This window comes from Pavona decussata, unplaced genomic scaffold (genome assembly GCF_977016875.1).
Source record: "Pavona decussata unplaced genomic scaffold, jaPavDecu1.1 SCAFFOLD_96, whole genome shotgun sequence".
Lineage (NCBI taxonomy): Eukaryota > Metazoa > Cnidaria > Anthozoa > Scleractinia > Agariciidae > Pavona > Pavona decussata.
The window spans coordinates 402642-422593 of record NW_028145513.1 but is presented as its reverse complement, the minus strand read 5'-3'; the positions used below and the strand labels follow the sequence as shown (position 1 = coordinate 422593).

The following is a 19952-nucleotide window of genomic DNA, read 5'->3' as shown; positions in this document are numbered from 1 at the left end:
CCGGCTATCGAAGACTAAACTCTAGGCTATCTGCTTTTATTAAAAACTGGACCTTTGGATTATTTGTGGCGGTGGGATATGAGCCTCTATACCATGTCTGAGAAATGGAGGAAATTAAATCAGCAAGATCTAGCAATATTTCTAGGTTATTTTTAATAAAACAATTATCCCACCCGCGCCCGTTGGATATAGGATGATTAAAGCTAACATGGTACTACGCGCCCCTTTCTTCCTATCCAACGAGCGCTCGTGGAATAATTGTTACATATCACACAAGTGGTGAAACATTTCGGACCCATCCTCCAAGTCTACCACTTAGTGTACTGTGTTGGTTGTATAAACAGATAGCCCATAATGAAATCAAGAATACCGTAGATAACTAAAGTATAGAGAGGTTGATTAGAACGCCTGGAACAAGCCTAATTTAACATGAAGGCGTGACTCACTGATAAGAATTTAGAGTTATCTAAAGCGATTTTTGTATTCAATGACTTCAGGTTTGAACCTGCGGGCCTTTAATAGTTGCAAATCGTTACACTGAATAAACAAAGAAGAATGAATATTAAAACAAACAAAAAAAATAAAATGTAAAATTTTGAAGAGTCGGGTTCTTTCAACAGAAAGAAAATATCATTCACATTACTGGAGTAAAAATGAAGTAAGGCAGGCTTTGAACGCATTAATAGTCGGCACTTGAACTGCGTGATCCTTGGAGAGCCACCTGTCTGTCACGAAAGACAAAGTTGAGGATTTCGCCTCCAATGTCAAGACAGTATTATTCTATGGGGCAACAGAGTTGGAAGACCACTGGAGCCTGTTAAACAAGCACCAAATGCCGTAGAAGCATCCTGTTCATGAGATGGCCGAACTGAGAATGTAAATCTCAAAGCCGGCGACAGTTAATAGGGGAACCTGGGGAGAAAAGCATCGAGGTAGGTTAAGCACAACCTCCGGTTCCCAGGATTGACGTCGGTCGAAGACACTTTGAGGAAGTCGGAGAGGAATATTACCAAAAGAGCCCTAGAATAGACCCCACAGGGTGATGGGAAGTGGGGTGGCATCCATGCAAAACAAAAAGGCAAAGTAAACGTCAAATCTAAACCTACTACTATTTAATCATTGAAACACGGACATGCAATTAATTCCACAAAAAGCAATTCACTTTTCATGTAATCCAATACGCAAAGTTATAGATTAGAAAAAAAAAAACCTCTGGATCCCGTGACCTCATAATGCATGGCTTAAACAAAAACGATGAAATGTAATCTGCATGTTTTTCATTTTCCGATAATCTTTCATGTACCATTGTTCATGCACGTCGTTTCCTGTCCCGGCCTTGCAACATATTGCAAAATTGGACAGTTAAACGAAATTTTAAAGTTGAAGGTTGATTGAGATTCTATCACATGACAGCAGAAGGCAAGAGATCACATGAAACAGCACGGCGCTTGCGCAAGCCATTCTTTAAAGTAACATAATGGTCCATAATGGGTGCATCAATTGTTTTGCATACTTAGAGAAAACAGTTTGAATTCACGTAAATCCGGGCATGTGATCTCTCGCCTTCTGCTGTCATGTGATAGAATCACTATTGTCGTGTTTGTGTGTCTGCTTTCGGTATTATGTATTCATTAGAGATCCGTAGAGTAATCTTTCCGCTTATAGCTTTATGTATCATTGGTAGGTCTAGCCTCCCTGCGACGTTGTTCTAGTGGGGCCACCAGAGCTCCTTTCAAAAAGTAGTGTGAACAGCCCAGCCATAGCACTGTTTTGCTACGTTTGTCAAGTGCATGCCTTTTCTTTGCCCATGGTGTATGTACAAGGAGGAGGAAGAGGAGGAAGGGGATATGTCCTTGACGGCTTTCAGTTTATAGTACGAAAGTGAATGGTGCTTTTGGCAATCATTCAGCTCAGTATCGGTGAAAGCGGAGGATATTTACCTCGCCACTATCGAACTTCACTTCGGTGGATAATCATTAATTATTGCTGGAGACCAAGGCTTTTAACACATTTTAACATTAAAATTTTTGTATGAAATGCGACGTTTCCATGGCAACCAATTTTTCTGTTGAAAGGCCAAAATGCTGAGATTTTCCCATAAAATTCTCCGTTATGCAGGAGCTCATAAGGTATGAGAGGTTTTATAGTCTTTGATATGTTCACTTTATTTAGCAATCCTTCAACGATTTTCAATGAAGTTTGGCTGAGATGATTTTTTGTTAGTCAAAAATCTAAGATCCAATATATGTATGGTGGCCGTACAAATAAATGATGTCATATGATGTAATTGTTGACAAATGACTGCCTTTTCTTATATTCTTTGACTGAATGAATGAATGAATGAATGAATGAATGAATGAATGAATGAATGAATGAATGAATGAATGAATGAATGAATGAATGAATGGTTGTCTTGATGAACTTCTAGGCATTAAGAACAAAACTGTGTTAAAGCAAGATTACCAAAAAGTTAAACGATGATTTTAACCCGCGATTTCATTCCTCGGAAACTCGGGGCAGTTAGTCGTGGAGGGGTGATGTAAACTGGGAAAAAGTAGGAGGGACTATTTTGCCCGGACGAAATGATCCATATAGGCTTCTGGCAATAGACGATTCTACCTGAATAATCAACATAATTTTGGTTGTCCAATCACGTTAGACCTTTTGTTATAATTTATGCAAAATGGCGTCAACCGCCATGTTCGACAGATATGATTTGTAATTTGTAAGGAGAATATCTGGGAGCAGTTTGCCTGGTGACCGAAGCAAAAAGAAAGTGTGTATTAATTTATGGAATTCCTTCACCTGGAGCTCGTTTCGACGTCATTAACGTGAAATTCAAGGTAAATTAGGGTATATTTCATGCGAAGCATGTGCTGTTCTTTGTGGATTAAACACATGCGATATGCAAAATCTCCTCACAATTGTGTTTTCACGTGGCCTTTGTGAGTTCAGTCTGGCGACTGTTCTTCTTGCCGGTGATTTTTATACAATTTCTGCTATATATATCCGCTATATAGAATTAGAAACGGGTACAGAGGAGCTTTTAAGCTACTCGTTTCTAGTTGTGGCCGGACTCAAAGTCGTCGAAGTATCCTAATTTGAGGTAACGTAAGCCTTAATGTTTTGATCAAAGGAAGTTTATAATCTCACTTTCACTCCCGAAAACGACCTTACTAGATGATTTAAACAGGCTGGGTAACCAATTTTATCCCGTGCATGTATCATTGCACCTTGAAATTCATCGTCAATTTGGAAGTCTTGTGTGCTAGGATTTTGACAGGAATCACCGAATGTTTATATTTGCAACAAGATTCCCACAAGGTAGCTTATGTACGTACATGGCTAAACTTAGAAGTGATACTACACACTAACGCCATGATCGATATTTGAGCTTATTTCGTGTTTATAACTAGAACATATAAACTTGCACATAAAAGAGTATGGTTAATCGATTTTAAGTTCTCGGTGATAAAATTTTTGTACACTTTTCTGATTCCAACACCAGTTGTGGACACACATGTTGACATGCTCTCTCTCATTTGTATTCATGAATATTACCTTACGTTTACCTTAAATACTTTTATTTTACCTTGGTAGGGGACAATCTATTTACAATCTCGTTAAATTAACGTTATTTGGGAAAACACCTTTAACGGACATGAGCTAATATGTTATATATAAGCTCAAGTGAACAGTAATAATTTTTTGGTCGTCATATAGTCTTTATTTAAGTAAGCTCAAAAGGAACCAGTCAAGTTAACAGCTCTACTGAATCACATGTCTACTACATTGTTGTAAACAAAAAGGGTTCTCTAATAACCACATGTCCTTTTCAAATGAAGATTAATATCTTTTCTTTCTATATGGCTCAGCGAACTATTCATTAATAGATTTCAACAGTTGAATTATCAGTTTTATTCTCTTGTCAGAAGAACACATAAACTTGTTACAGTGTGACAGTTTTTCCATCCATTTCCAGGTGCTATTTTTTCCATTTATAATATATTTGAACCTCTTTAACATGGACAGCAAAGGAACAAACCCAAGTTTCTGCATAATAGAGTTGTCCATGATATTATGGAGGTAGAGATTTGGTATCTTTGCTACAAAAATCTAATTAGAGAGCTCTCTGTAACAGACAGAAATGTTTCATTATCATGGAGGAACCCAAATTTTGTCTGTAATTGCTATGACAAAACATAACTTGTCAAACTCCCGTAGTAAAAAAATGACTGTGTTCTAGCTCAAATAGTAAAAAAATGTATTGTAAGTTTCTCTTTGTCATTTAGTTATCATTTATTTAGTTTTTTTCTTTTTTAAATCATCGTCTTAAAAGGTCATGGAAAGGTGCTAACACAAGAAATATTGCCAATCTTTATTCACATATGTAAACCTGTCCCTAAGTGCACTCTCTGTGTCTCCATATTGTGTTGAGGATTATGTTATATCAAGTTAAAGTTAAAATATATTCTCAATAGAAAGATGTTTAAATTTTAAAATCGGTTTATAACATTTTCATAACAAATGTGATACCAGAGAAGATATGGTAATTTCAGGAGGACTTCATTTTTCATTTAAATGCAAATTTGAGGCAGAAAAGGTGACACATAGATTAATACATTGTTTTGTTTTAACATGTGAAGTTTTGTATAGATTGGAACAGATGAATCATCAATCATTCTGTCACTTAGCTACGGCAGCTGCTGTCAGAACTGAAACAGTTTACCCAACAACATTTAGCCAAATGGATTAATCACTTCAAATATTGTTCTTAACGTTAGAATAGGACACATGCAAAAATATGACTCTGAAAGCACTTTGATAAGGTTGGTACAATTCCACTTTTTGGTCACCATTATTGCATAGAATACATTGTTTATATTTTATTTTGCCACATGTTACTCTAATTATATTCAATATGATTTTCATATCAACTTATAAGGGCAATGGAAATGTGAACATTTTGGTGGGATTAGAAAAGGAAGTAAATACCACTGTGATATAAATTGGTGGTTTTTAATTTTACGAGATTGAAATTGCCTGTTTTTGGTAGATTCCTTTTCTTATTCACTTTAAATAATTTTGCATATACATATTGTTTAAAATTGCTTGAAAGCCTGAAATTACTAATTTATTTTCTCCTTTATAAACTCATAAAAAAAGAACTTTAAATCCAACTTGTCATCAAAATGAAGTTATCAAAACAGAGATCACTTTCATTTTGTGTTAGTCATTCTAATTTGTGTTATCATTTTTTTAGTCAATCTTTTGATACTGTGATACAAACCTTCGTTTGATTAGCATTTTATTCTGTACACTTCATACTCTTTGTTCATTTTAATGAGTTGGTGTGATGTCCACTGAACTTTACCAACTGAATTTAAATTTAGATAAAGATATACATGTGTAGAGGTTTTAAAGTGTACATGCAGATTGGATTGCCGCTGAACAGTTTAAACCACTTGGCATGACTAAGCGACTCTGAGTCATGTGGCTCGTTCACAGCCGCCCACTCAGAGAAAAATATTTTTCTTTGCAAGTGGACGGCTGGGTTATGAGTCATGGGAGGCGTTGTACTCTGTGTATGATGCCAGGAGAGACAGAGTAGAAGGTAGTGCTCAAAATATTTATTTTGCTTGACTGTACATTAGTTTTGTTCTTTCAGGTGTCCATTTTGATCAGGCATTTTTCTAAAATTGTCAGGACATATTCCACGTTTGATTTTTTACACATCATTACTAAAACATGGTTTTTGGGCAGTGGTCTCAAAATCCACTGCTTTTTTCAACATTCACCTCAAGTAATTAAATCATGTTGAGAAAGTGTTTTACAGCAGAATCAAAGATGGAGAAATGTGTATTAGTATTTGGAATGATTGATTTGAATGATTTCTTATTAAGTAAATAAGAAATGATTTACAGCAAGTGTATAAATAACCAGTTAGCTATTTCTAAATCATAAATTATATCTAGTACATGCTTGCATGGACACCAAGTCAATTTTAAAATAACTCTGTGTTGTCAGATATTTTAGAGATGTGGTCGGACAATGTCAGATGACTAACTGTTATCTCCAGGGCCCAGTTGTTCAAAGCTAGATTAAAGCTAATCCTGAATTAACATGATCTTTGATTTTGAGACTAACCAATGAAGATTCTTCGAAGATTCTTCTTTTTTAGACGCCCAGAGCATTTTCTTGGCCGATCCAGGCTACCGGGCTCATGTTAGGCAGCATCCTCGAATGCTGCTTTTCTTTTTAAATTAATTGTCTTTTGTATCTTCCAGGGTCACATTGGAGTGTGCCACTTTTTGAAATCAAAGATGGCTCGAGGAAGAAGTGGTGTTGGAAAGGACAAGGAGAAGGACAAGGAGAAGGAGAAGGATCGCGAACCAGATCCAAAATACGCCATGTGGATAATAGCAGCAATAGGGAAAGTGAAAGGGCAAAAGCAACGTCCCAGCGAAGATAGGATCTCGCACATTCTAGAAACTGTTTATGGATTAGACCAGCAAGTGGCCTTGGAACAACTTGAACTATGCGTAAAAGCAGGGAAAGTTTTAAAGGTAGTTTTTAAGGATAAAGCTTCGTACAAGGACCCCGCTAAAGTACCTCGGCACATACGAGGAAATGTTGAGAAACCGGTAGACTTCATTGAATTTATTAAGGAGGCCCTTGAGAAAGTTGGCGACGAAAATGGCTGTACTCAACAGCAAATTAATACTTATATAACAGAACACCATGCAGCAAGTTTGGATTCTCCCAGCGATACACAAATGCGGCTCAAGGAGTCTCTAAAGAAAGGACTTGCATCCGAGGCTTTTATCAAGGAGGGTAGATTTTACAGGCTTCCAACACTACCAAAGGTTTGTACAGTTGTGATATGTAAAGGCAAGTTTGGTCAGCATGACTTTGTTGTTTGCAGTATGCTGACAACAACCCTACAATATGAATAATAATTGTGGCATGGATATTAAACCTACATCTTATCTTGCATCACAAGGAACAATGCTGGAAATAATTTTTCCTTTTTGAACGGGACATGTGTCCTTCCAACTCTTTATTTATTTTTGATTGGCCTTATTGCAGAACTGTCATCCACCGTCTTGGATTTTTACTTGAGACACAATTCAGTGACATAAATGGCTTATCAGCATTTTGAAGGGGTTTCAATGCACTGTTAGACGATCTCAAAATGCTTTGACATTTTCATCTTTTAACTAAAGTAATTGAGGTTGAGATAGTGTTTCCCAACAAACTGAAAACAGAGCCATAAGATTCGTTTTTTAAAAGCTGTGTTCCAAGTCATGTTTTTGCACGGACATTGTTTCCAAGCAAACTTAAGAATTTGTTGAAATGCTTTGGCAGAATTCAGGGCTAATAGAAAGTCCTATTGGACTTTTATTGTTCACTTGCCTAGTCAAGTAGTGTACCAGCCATCTGCCACTTTAACTGTAAACAAAGCTAAACAAACTACCCCACACATGTTCAGCTGGTGTACAGCTTGCCCAAATCCAAGCTTCCTTCAAGCCATGAGAATCAAAAAAGGAAAGAGATGTCTGTACTTTCCCCAGATGCTGTGAAATTTTATGAAATCAATGCACTGTAACTTTGTCATTCATGCAGCCTATAAAGAAGAAGAAAGTGGATGCCAGCACTTTCTGTGGCTTTTGCCGAGGAACAGCCCAGTCGAACAAGGATGGTGAAGAAGAGGAACTCATTTCTTGTGCTGACTGTGGAAACAGCGGTAAGGGTAATTCTACATGGATGCAAAGACCATGGGAGACACAACATGCACATGTACCTCTTCTATAGTTGGAAATGAAGGTTGTTCTTGTGGCACAAAATGCCCAATGAAAGTTCTGAATTATTATTTTAAAAACTGTCCTATATATGTTCAACTGCATGCACAAGAGTGACTCAGCTGTTGCCTTGAAGATCTTTGACACACTTCACATTTGCTTCTAAAAACATTGAAAATAAGAAGTCATAGTATAATGTTTCATCAACATTGTGTCTTGCATAAAAAAGATGACACGTCTATGACCATAATTATTACAAACTAACTTTCTAATGTATCATGAAAGTAATGATTTGGAAGGATACACAAGAAAATCCCGTGCCCTAGAAGATATAACTACTTGTAACAATAAATAAGTTTCTCAAGGCACTGTTACAGGAGTCTAGTTTGGTGCTGAAAGTTGCAACATAATGCTGACAAGGATGGTGTGTTGCAAGGCAGATAAAACATGATAATTTGTAGTGTAGCGTGTGATAAAGGGTTTTCAATAAATTTGAGGATACGTGGGTTCTAAATGGTGAATAGACGGACACCACTCAGTAATTTGTTTTGCTTAGCCTCTTACTAAAGATGCGCACCATGTTCCGAATAAATTAGTGCTAGTACCTGGGTCCTTGCTTCTTGTAAAACCCCGTGTGTGATGCTGCAAAAAGTAGAGGACTGCATGTAGTCTACTTTTCCTTCAACTTGCATGACACAGGTTTCGTTGCAAGACAAGTTGTGAACAGGTTTGTCTTGCAACTCTGCTCTGCATTGGATAGCCATCTATCTTCAATGTACATGTATAGATAAAGGCAGTAACTTTCGAAAGAAACTGTTGTAGTGCGTTGGTGGGGGAGTGAAAATGAATATTTGGTTTTAGATATGTCAACTGAGTTGGTAAGGTGAATTGGCCACCATAAAGGTACACCAAAGAAAATGTTACATTAATCCTAGGCTCTACAAACATTTCCCACATTTTCTACTATATCCCTCTAAAGCTTAGTGTCACTTCTTTGTTTACTTAAAAGTAGGTGGTGGTCAACTAGAAAGCCTTTGCTACTCTGACCACTACACACATTTTATAATCTGTACTGTAATCATTTTATCTTGTAATCATCTGCTGTAACTATACTTTTCTTTCTATGTTAATTTTATGTAAATAGTATGAAATAAATGAACCATGAACCATGGGGAACCAAAGCTGGCATTTTAAGCATTTGCTCTTCATCCAACACATAATTATAGATACATTGTGCATGTACACTGTATGCTCTAGAAATGAAAGCCTAACACTTGAAAGGTCAGCTTTTGCATCTCTTTGCTTTATCAACTCAGTCAATGAAACCAAACATTCATTCATCTTCAATTTAGTTGCTGGCCATACTGTAGTAGCTGGCTACTTGTCTCGTGAAAATTGTAGGGTATTTTTTTAACGTTTTCTTTGTTTTTTAGGTCACCCGTCATGTTTGAAGTACTCTCCTCAGTTGACAGCTCGAATTAAGCAGGAGCCTTGGCAGTGCATTGAGTGTAAAGTGTGCTCTGTCTGCCATGATGCTGGAAATGCTGTAAGAATGTGCTAACAAAACTGTGTTGATGTGCATCTCTTGAATATACTTTTAGCTTCAGTAATTAGTAGAATGATTAACTCAATTTTCTGAAAATATTTTCGTATATGCAGGATAACCTTTTGTTCTGTGATGCATGTGACAAAGGATTTCATATGGAATGCCTGTCCCCTCCCATGACAGAAACTCCAACAGGTAGAAAAATCATTGATACTCAAATTAAAATGAATTTCAGAAATTTACATTAAATTAGAAGTTACTGTATGCTCAAGACGGCTGCCTAATAGAAGGCCAAAAGCTAAGAAGGTAGGAGTTACGCTCTAAAATATTAGTTACTGCTGCAAACATTAAGACGACAAGAGGAATCATTTGAGTGTCCAAGCTGTAAGGCGCTGGTTAGAAAACAGCCTTCATGGAAATTTATTGGATTTCCATGAACTAAGTAAAGTGACTAGCTAGGTGCACCCTGTTTCTTGTGAGATGTGATTCTCGTCTCATGAGAGTCACTGATGTGGAAATTTTGGAATTACAGTATGAGCAAAATAATTATTCTGCAAAAACCAATTGATTTTGGAAGATGTGCTTCAATTCACATGAATGACTCCTGTCACCAATTCAGTTTATCTGTTCACAGTAAGTTACTTTTGAGCAGTCGGTAATGTATAATGCAATGTTTTCAAAGAAGAAATTTTGCTGCAAACCTGCTGAAAGAATCACTTGCTTGTATGCAAAGTTGAGCTTAACTCAACTTTGCATGCAAACCAGTGGTAAAGACTTGGGATGGCTTGTGAAGCTGGGCAGTAGATGCTCCGATACGCTGGAACAATCTGGATCATTGTTAATACTACGGACTATCTTGCAGACATGTGAACAGCTGAAGCAATCAGAATGAGAGCTAGGTTTTGATGTCATTGACTGTATTTTATGCATTCTAGGAAGCTGGGTCTGCTCAGGATGTAGGGTCAAAACACCTGGCAGGAAAAGGAAAGGACAGATAGAAACTCCCATCACCAGCCCACCACGCAGGAAAATTCAGCCTCAATCAACAGCAGACGTTCAGGGGTAGGTGCAGCTGTACAGCTGTCAAAAAATATAAAAGTAAAATAGCATCAGAATATTTACCAAATTAAAAACAGCAAAAGTGCATTCATTAGTTGAGCCACAATTATTTAATTTTAGTTGAGCTCAAGAGATTAATTTCATGAAAGTTCTTGTTTCAGTTTGAAATTATAGGTCAAGGAGGTGATTAGCCTGCAAGTAGTGGGACTGCAAACCACCTCTTGCAGGGTATGAGGCAACCAAACATACCGGTACATTGTTTGTAGTTAATTTATCAAGCAATACGTGATGTTAAAATTTATTGTTATGTGTCTTCCAGGTCAAGTGTATGTCCAACCCCTGGATGTGATGGCTCAGGACATGTAAATGGCCGATCAACATCTCATAGGAGGTATGTACATTAATTTTGTATAAACTGTCTGGTGGGACCATGACTCAGTAGCTGTAATTACTTTTGAAGTTATAAATAATGTAAAACAGACTCGCCTGTTATCCATTTGTCCAGATCATCATCATCATCATCATCATCATCGTCATCATACACACTGTATAATCACTTCATGTAGGATATATAGATGTAAATTGTACGCTACCACTAAGTATAAAACTAAATTGGAATTTCCAGTGGGGTAGTAGGGGTGGGGGATGGGGTGTCTGTGAAGGGGGGGGGGGGGGTGGATTTATCTGGAACTGGAACTACACAGTATAATTTATTGTAATAACCTGATTAATGTGATTGTGCTGTTACAGTCTTCCAGCTTGCCCAGTTGCCAATGAAACCAAAAAAGTTGATGATGATGCTAAGTCTACTGACGAGACTCCCAAGAGGCGACCTGGCAGGCCACCTGCATCCAGCAAGGCTCAGCCTACGACTCCACTGTCTCCTACATCACCTAGGAAACAACAGCAACTGCCACCAGGTGAGCTGTCGACAATTCAGTTTGATAATGTGAGAAATCATGGAGCTGATTTAGGTTGTATTGTAATTTTGTTTTATACATGTATAATATGTTCATGACCTTAGACACAAGCTGTTTTGAGGAAATCAAACTTGCAAGTTACCAGTACTTGTGAGAGGGATACAAGTTGTTTTGGTATTTTGAAGTATTTTGCATGTGGCACTGAGCTGTACTGGACAAAACGTTTATTGCACAAACAAACCACTTGGTTATTTATGATTATCTATTAATTTTTTTTTATCATATGACTATCAAATGTGCTCCTTTTCAGTAGCTAGTAAAAATGATTTAGTAAACTTGTAGACTTATAGAGAACTTATCATCTTTGAGCTTTCAAAGTAAAAAATTGTCTTTAACGGACTTTTCTTATTTTTTTTTTACGTTTGACCGTATTGTTTTTCAAACATGTACACTGAATTAAAGGGACAGTGTCACCTATTTTTTGTGTCACTTTGAATGGCCAAAAAACATATTTGAATCAATGGAATCATCAAAATAATGGTTCAGTTTTGTTAACAATAACCCTAATAATGCACAGAAACTAGTATTAATTATCTTTGGCTGGGGATGGCTAGGATGGAAATGGATTGCAACTTGAAAAAAAATGGCCAATTTTTTCAGGTTCCTCCTATGTATTGTAGAGAAGTCGTCAAAAACTGCTTATAGTTTGTTCTTCCCGGGATAAATCACTTGATATTTCCTTCCCGGTACTCTAACAGCAATTTTATGTTGGGAAATACATGTAGGTTCTTTGTCAAATATTTGAGCCATTTTGACAAAAATATAGCAAAATCGCCATGACAGTGCCCCTTTAAAGTAGGCATAACTTAACCACAACTACTTGTCATCTAGGGGTGACAGAGGAAGACCTTGCGCTGTTCAAACAGGCCCAGGAGAAAGCTAACGCTGCCATGAACCTTGACACCACAACCACTCTTGTACCAAGCACTCGTTCGCCCCCACTCATACAGTTTGGTCGGTATGAGATTGTCACATGGTATTCTTCACCTTATCCTCAAGAATATGCCAGGTAAGAGTGTGTTTAGTGTATAGTTGTAACTTTGTATCTTGCAACTTCAGACTTAGGCTATGTTCACACTTGGTTCCTGAGCCCGGTGCCCGAGTACGATTCTTGCTGGCGGTACTACTGTGAACGCACCCTTTTATCAAGTATCCACGCCAGAATTCGGGCACGGTGTCCATGCCGACCTCGTATTCTGGCGCTGAAGTAGGCACCGGTTCCCTGTGTAAATGCGTTTCTATTTTGGTAGTGCTTGCACTAGTCTGAACACAGCTTTTGTCAGTGCTCGAGCATGGGCACTACCTCCAAAGGTAGTACTTGTAGACCATTCCTGGGTATAGGCACTGGTCTGAATAGGATTTTGTCAGTTCTCCCACTTTTTGCTCATGGCTCCCTACGATACAGTAGACAAAATGGCGTGCGTTAAATTGACCAACAACAACACGATTGCACCTTGGGCACCAAGGAGTCTAAACAATGTCCTTTACGGTGCCTGGACACGGGGCCCTGATATGGGAACCTAGTGTGAACAGACCCTTTGTTTCTATATGTAGTAATGGTCTCTTTGGACAGAAAATTGTGCTGAACATTGCAATGATAAGAGGATAATAACGTGTCTTGTGATAGGAAAGGTGTTTTATTGCTTAACGGGTTGCTATTCAGTCTACGGTGAGTTTTGGGAGCAATTTCAGAATACCCGTCCACTCGCAAGGTGCATTACTCTGAGACCCGTGGTCTGTGCTACCGCACTCAACAGATGAATAAGTAACTGATCTAAGTATTAAACTGGAGTGCTACCGCGGTCCGCAGTCCCGTAGCGGATGAATAATGCGTGTGATTTTGGGCATAAACGCGTAAAGAACGAGGGAAACACTGTGCAAATTAGATGACTGCGGGACTGCGGTAACAGGGTTTTAAGTTCTAAATTTTAGTGGCTGGGTTTTCTAGAATATTTAACTGATCAAACAGATTGTTTTCTATTTTCATGTCTTGCAGACTACCAAAGCTGTACCTGTGTGAGTTTTGCTTGAAGTACATGAAGAGTACAAGCATTCTGATGCGCCACATGGTAAAATACGTTTGATATACAATACAAATTAATACAGGTTACCTTCCCTCTTCCCCCTGTTAAACCTCGAGTTATAACTACCAAGATAACAAACGAAAGATTAAAAATAATTATTATGATGTTGTCTCTATTTCTCAGACAAAGTGTAAATGGTTTCACCCACCAGCCAACGAAATATACCGTAAAGATGATATCTCTGTGTTTGAAGTGGATGGTGCAGTAAACAAGGTCAGTTGCAATTCACTTCTTTAGTTTTAGCAGCAACTGGTTTGAACCCAGGAGTCTTATTGGTCGGTCCAGTGAGCTGTGTAGTGTCTTTTCCACAAATTACTTGTACTCATTGTACTATAGCAATTTTTCTTCCCAAACTTGCTCAGTCTCATCGCTTCCATGGTTATATCTTGGATAAATGAAACTCAAATAAGAGCAGCGGTCTCGATGGGACTGATAGTTTTCGTTTAGTTGAGACAATCATTTTTTTCCGACTGGTATAAACAACAGAGGTTTTGCCCCCCCAGGTAGGCCCATTTAGCAATATGAGGTGGTCTACACAGCGGCCATACCTAAGCCAAAATCTGACTACAATACAAGTACCCTAAAAAAGCTAACAGCGGGCACTTTTTTCCGTGAATAGTGGATTCAATGCTCGCTGAAATCAATGTTTTCTGCTTATCTCTTTGGATGTAGGACTGACGCATGTTCACCACCCATCAATTTACCGACTTTTCTGAACGCTGCCCTATCCTAATCTTTGTAACATTTCCTCTCAACATGGCATAACTGCATTTGTGTTTCAGATCTACTGTCAGAACCTTTGTCTTCTAGCCAAGCTGTTTCTGGACCACAAAACTCTTTACTATGACGTGGAACCATTCCTGTTCTATGCTTTGACAAAAAACGACAAGAAGGGCTGTCATCTGGTGGGGTATTTCTCAAAGGTGAGTGTTTTGTATATACTTCCTGAGGAATACACAAATAGCCTCTAGTACCTCGCAATCTAAGAAAGAGTGGGAAGAACATCGATGGCTCAGTTTGCGCTAACCTGCGTGACCCGGTTGATTAAATGAGCAAATGTACGAATCTGAAGACGTAGCTAACCCACGCCCTTGCAAAACTGTCAGGTTTTGACCTATTCAGGAGAATTCGTTTGATTCATGTGTAAACGTAAATGTTGTTTGTTTACCCACGAAGTACCAAAGAGCCTTAGGAACTGGATTCAAAGGTATCTGTGTGTTCCAGGTCGAATTGGAATTTGGTAGTGTTGGTTTTTGTGGGGGGAGGGAAAGCTGAGTAGCCGGAGGAAAACCCTCGGAGCAGGGACGAGAACTAACAACAAACTCAATCCACATATGGCATCAAGGAGGCGACTAGAGGCATAACCGAGCTGATTTTTAACCAATTTTTCCAACAGGAAAAGTCGTGTCAACAGAAGTATAACGTGTCTTGTATTATGACCATGCCTCACTATCAGAGACAAGGATATGGACGACTCCTCATCGACTTCAGTAAGTCCTCATTAGAATCAGATCATTCAAGGTCGTTGTCACTCTCACTCGGTGATCCTACAGGTCCTGCAAGGGCGTTAAAAAAAATACTTGTATTGTTTCCCTTTCACACTATGGTAAGACAGTAATCGAAGAAGAAGCATAATGTTTAGTGAATGGTCACTAAAGCCTGACATTTCAAGGGTTCCCACTCCTTGTTGGATAATCTGAATATTGTGAAATTTAGCACGGAGTTGCAAAAAGGGAAATTGCGATGCTGCAATCGTTGGAGAAAGAGGAACGCGATTCTGGTTGCTCTGACCGCTGTAGCAGTGGGTTACACAACGCTATTTGATGCTCGTTCAACTTTTCTCCTTCCCAAAACGAGAAAGGAAGACAACAATGACAATTAAGTGGACGCAAAACAAAAGAAATGAACCACGGCAATAAAAGAAAAACGATTAAAAATTGTACACTGTAGCGACGCCTCTACAGAAACTCCTCGTATCCGTCCTGTTTCTCTTTCTTCAACTCTTTATGCCATCACTCAGCTTCAACTCAGTAAGATGCCAGTCCGAGCTGTTTTCCTCGTGTGAAAACATGGAAAGGAATTCACTCTGTTACCTTTTATTCCTCGATCGTTTTGTAGGTTACCTCTTGTCCAGGATCGAAGGCCAGCCTGGTTCACCCGAGAAACCTTTGTCGGACCTCGGTTTGATCAGCTATCGCAGCTACTGGAAAAGTGTCTTACTCGAGTACCTACACGACCACAAGGAAAAACATGTAACCATTAGAGGTGAGATACAAGACAGAAATGTCAATTCAACTTAGTAGTTTCCTTCAGCACGGTACTCTGGTTAATCTCAGCTGACGTAAACAGTTTAATGAACCAATCAGAATTCCAAGCAATTACATGTAACCGGTGTCAAGCGCGGGAAAATGTGTGCCGCACGCAAGCAAACCATGATTGGTTTTGGTTTTGTATCACATTGAGCCAGGTTTGCTAACCAATTACAGAATGTAGTAAAGCAAACTAAAGCAAACTAAAGCAAACGCGAATTACCTTCGACACTCAGTTGAAAGTGTTAGTCCAAAATGAGGATCCCTATATTCTGATGCTCTGTCAGGCTAAACAAAGAACTTAGTTTTATGTAAGCCTTGTTCGAGCGAGTAATATTAAAAGTTGTATGTTTTTCTGTTTTCAGGCATTAGCAAGTCGACTGGTATGGATCCACATGACATCGCCGCTACTCTTCAGATACTCAATATGGTGCACAAACGTGATGGCAAGTAAGTCCTCTCTAATACTGATACCAACTTCCTTACCCTCTTCAGTCTGAACTGGTTGGCTGCTGATAAGTATAAAACAAAAACAAAACCAAGTATCGCCAGACCGGTTTTAGCATTGGCATGGTCTGTAGTCCCATCTGTGGATAAACCCGTTAACTTTGTGTTTTCTAGTGAAAGCTAGTGACCTTCCCTTTTCTGTGGTCCTGTTTATTATGCTACACAAGGTCTTTTATCTTTTGCTGATGTTGGTTCATAGCGTGTCAACACCTACATTTTTTTGAGCAGGGAAGCGAGTACCTAGATGTGCAGAGCGTCAGAAAAAAAAAAACAGTGCACCACCTCATCCCCTACCTCTGTGGTTTTTATTCCCCTCGAACGCTTGATAGAATAGTTCAAAGATTTTCAAAAAATTTGGTTTTGCGGTGGTACTCATCTTTGGTCAGTTGTTACTTATGCTGCCCAATGTTGTGCTAAAATTTAGTCTTTGAATGAAACCCATATTGTGAACCATGCGAGTGAAAGCTGTTGGGCGGTACTAGTAGCTTTCTTATAAACGGTTAACTTCTCAATTTTACACTGGTTGCAACTAAAGGTTTACAAAGCTGTTTTGCTGATCCTTGGTTTTACAGGTTTGTGCTGTGTGTGAACCAACGCCTGATCAATTCTCACATGGACAAGTTAAGAAAGAGTAACCGCACCGTCCTGGACCCTGATGCGCTGAGATGGACCCCCTTGGTGCACACTAACATGGCTCTCATCGACAAGGAAAACGAAGCTGCCAACGGGGCTCATGAGGGGGGCGCGAATGACAGCGGGGACATACCTGAGAATGGCTCAGGGGGTACCAGTGTGGATGTTCTTAACGGCAGTAAAACTGAAAAGGGTGACGATGGGGCAATCGTGAACGGAAATGCTGACGAAGAAGATGGAAGTGCTTTCGAGGACGATGACGAGGGACCGATTGTTCGTCCGAGAAAACGCCGAAGAAGCAATACTCTTTCCGACAGCGGTTCGGAAAAACCCGAGGGTCGATCGGAGGAAGACGAGGATGGAAATTGTCGGAAAGAGGGAATCTCGAAAGAAGAATCGGTTTCTGAATCTACTACTGCTGCTGCAGACAAGAAGCCTGACAGTGCAGAACCCGGGGCAGGAGTTGTTAAGAAGCGCATGAAATTGAATGATGAAGAGCCCAAAGATGATGCGAGTGAAGATTCCGCGGATAATTCGGATTCCGAAGATTCCTCGTCATCGTCGTCGTCTTCGTCTTCATCCTCGTCCGAAGACAGCGACAACGGGGAGCCGATGGACGAAAACGAGGATAACCCTACCGAAGAGGTTCGTAAAGGTTCCGAAGGAGGCACGAGTGAATCGTCGTCGGAAATGACCAACTCTCCGGCTCGCGTTTACGGAGGATTTGAAAGCCAACCAAGCAATCGAGATCCTTTGGCCAGCTTAGGAGATCCGGCGATCGGAGTGGATCCGGCCTTCTCGAGATTGTCTCCTAGTTTTGAATGTAAAGACAACAATCCCTCGGACAACTTGTCAGTTGATCAAGATATGAACCCTGTGGTGGACTTTCCAGACACGGACAGTACAGCGCTCATTAAAGAACTGTCCGAAGAGGTGTTCTCCATCGGTGCCACGCCCTCTTTAGGGGGACACCACTCGTCTGATGACGAGATATGAGCCTTGAAGAACTAGCCATCAATTACCTATGATACCCTGTATTTCGCCTTATTTTGTTTTGCATGAAGTTCTGAAGAATCATATTATAAATCTTTCTTAAACGAACTGAAGTCATTATCGCCAAGATGTTAGCTTTGTTTTCAAGCTCGCTATCCTCTTCTTTGATCACTTGATTCCTTCCTGATGGAAACGGTGTTAAAACCCAGTGGAACAGTATACTCCAATAACTAGAAAAAGACGTATTTTAAAAGTGATGTTATGTTTTGATACTGAAACTTTGCATGTGTCAGAAAGACTTTGGTTGTAAAATGGACATTTGGAAAAAACAGTTATTATAAAACTTTGGAATAGTTAAACTTTTTTCTTCATTCGGGTATTTGCTGTTGATTAGGTCCCGCCATCGTTACTTAATGTCAGTTGGCGCGTGTTTTCTCACTAACTGCTCAAACGTTTGCGCTGAGTATTTGGATAATTTTTAATCCTTCGACCAGGCCAAACTGCTCTCCGAACTCCTGTTCATTGATCAGTCTGTCGGCTTTACAAAATTAGGGAATGATTCTTATACGAAGCGAAACGAAGAGATTATTATCATCAGCCTTGATCAAGATATTTTGTTTCATGTCCGGGACATTGTAAAGTCCAATACGTCCAGGGCGCAGTTGTTCAGAGCCCGATTAAGCTAATCCTGGGTTAACGTGAACTTTCATTCGGGTTTAATTACTAATCAATGAAGACTCTTCAAAAAGATTTTTGTTCCTCAGTTTTGACTTAGACTTTTTTTTTACCACTAGCTCAAAATTAGCTTTTAAAACCATTTTTAATGAGCGAGATGAAAACCTCGATTAATTTTTTATCGTAGATTAGCATAAATCGGCTTTCGAACAACTGGGCGCAAGGGTTTACCGAACTATACAAGCAAACTCAACATCGCTTAATAATTTGTGGAGTGCTGTGTGGAAAGCCGCATTCTTAGGAGGTTTGCTCCTTCCTCTGATATTCCTCGATAACATATGGTGGTTCAAGCTCGAAGCAACCGCTCACAGAAAAGGCTGTGATTAGCTGACTGTGCGTGGAGGTGTTGAATGCGTACAACGGTTTTGTGTCGAATGACGTAGGTACGTCATCACCTGACCATTGAATAGAATGACAGCAACTACATATGGGAATCAGAAAACACATATGAATCGTGGATCACAGAAGGGCACCGCAATAAGGACCAAGTAACTAAGTGAGTAGAAATGCCTCGAAGTTACCTTTTCTGCAGTTTTCAAGGGTACCAAACGATCGTTTCGGTGAAATAGTAGTTCAAAACGTCCTAATCCTCAAATAAATTTGGATACAGGAATTAAAACTTTCCAATTAAGGACAGTGCAAGATCGTTTCGGTTAAATATCGTAGATATATTGTATGCTCGAAAGCGTTCCATTTGCCTTGCAGTACAGCAATCAAAAGTAAACTTTCCCCAAGGCACCCAGAAGGTCGATTCGATAAAATATGTTTTTGAACGTCTTACCCTAATTTTTCCTTAATTTCATCCTGTTCAACAGCTGTTCATAGCTTTTCGAGTCACACGCAGTCCATAAAAGCCACCACAATTTTGTGAAAAAAGAAAAGAAAATCGGCTTAATTGCTAAAACGTTATAAAGAAAAACTTGAGCAAACTGGTGGTGAGTGTTTATCGAATTTCAGACAAAGTGCTAAGAACGATTTAACGAGCCTTTTAGACGCCTAAAAATTATAGATGGACACCATTAATTCGAATATTCAGATCGCTGTTAATCGACCCTAATTGAAATCAGACTCGCCGTGTTGAGTGAGCGAACCCGCGATCTTAGTGATGCAATAACAAGCTTTAATGTAACGGTTATCACTTCTGCCTTGAATGCAGGAGACTGAGGTTTAATTCGTCGCTGGCGAACCATATTTTCAAATAAGAATGTTGTGCCGCAAGCACTAAGAACTCATGCAAATGATCGATCAGAGAATTAACTCTACTTTATGTTAAAATGCTGAAGTAAACCAAGCGCTAACATTCA

The 19952-nt window shown here is 39.2% G+C and overlaps 1 protein-coding gene across 4 annotated transcripts; it reads left to right on the top strand.

Annotated features, from left to right (window-relative positions):
• The first annotated feature begins 776 nt into the window (after positions 1-776).
• On the top strand, positions 777-18284 carry LOC146472783 (histone acetyltransferase KAT6B-like). 4 transcript variants are annotated; one of them, XM_085118978.1, is made up of 16 exons: positions 777-932; positions 6288-6866; positions 7627-7747; positions 9236-9348; positions 9462-9543; positions 10284-10410; positions 10727-10798; positions 11158-11327; positions 12219-12396; positions 13384-13456; positions 13595-13684; positions 14254-14394; positions 14868-14961; positions 15590-15736; positions 16146-16230; positions 16860-18284. In XM_085118978.1, the coding sequence occupies exons 2-16, from the start codon at positions 6324-6326 to the stop codon at positions 17914-17916; spliced, it is 3093 nt and encodes a 1030-aa protein (XP_084975104.1). In that variant the 5' UTR covers positions 777-932; positions 6288-6323; the 3' UTR covers positions 17917-18284. The 4 variants fall into 4 exon arrangements, with proteins under 4 accessions (XP_084975104.1, XP_084975101.1, XP_084975103.1 ...); XM_085118975.1 differs by lacking the exon at positions 777-932 and adding an exon at positions 2680-2843; XM_085118977.1 differs by lacking the exon at positions 777-932 and adding an exon at positions 2942-3106.
• The last annotated feature ends 1668 nt before the right edge of the window (positions 18285-19952 follow it).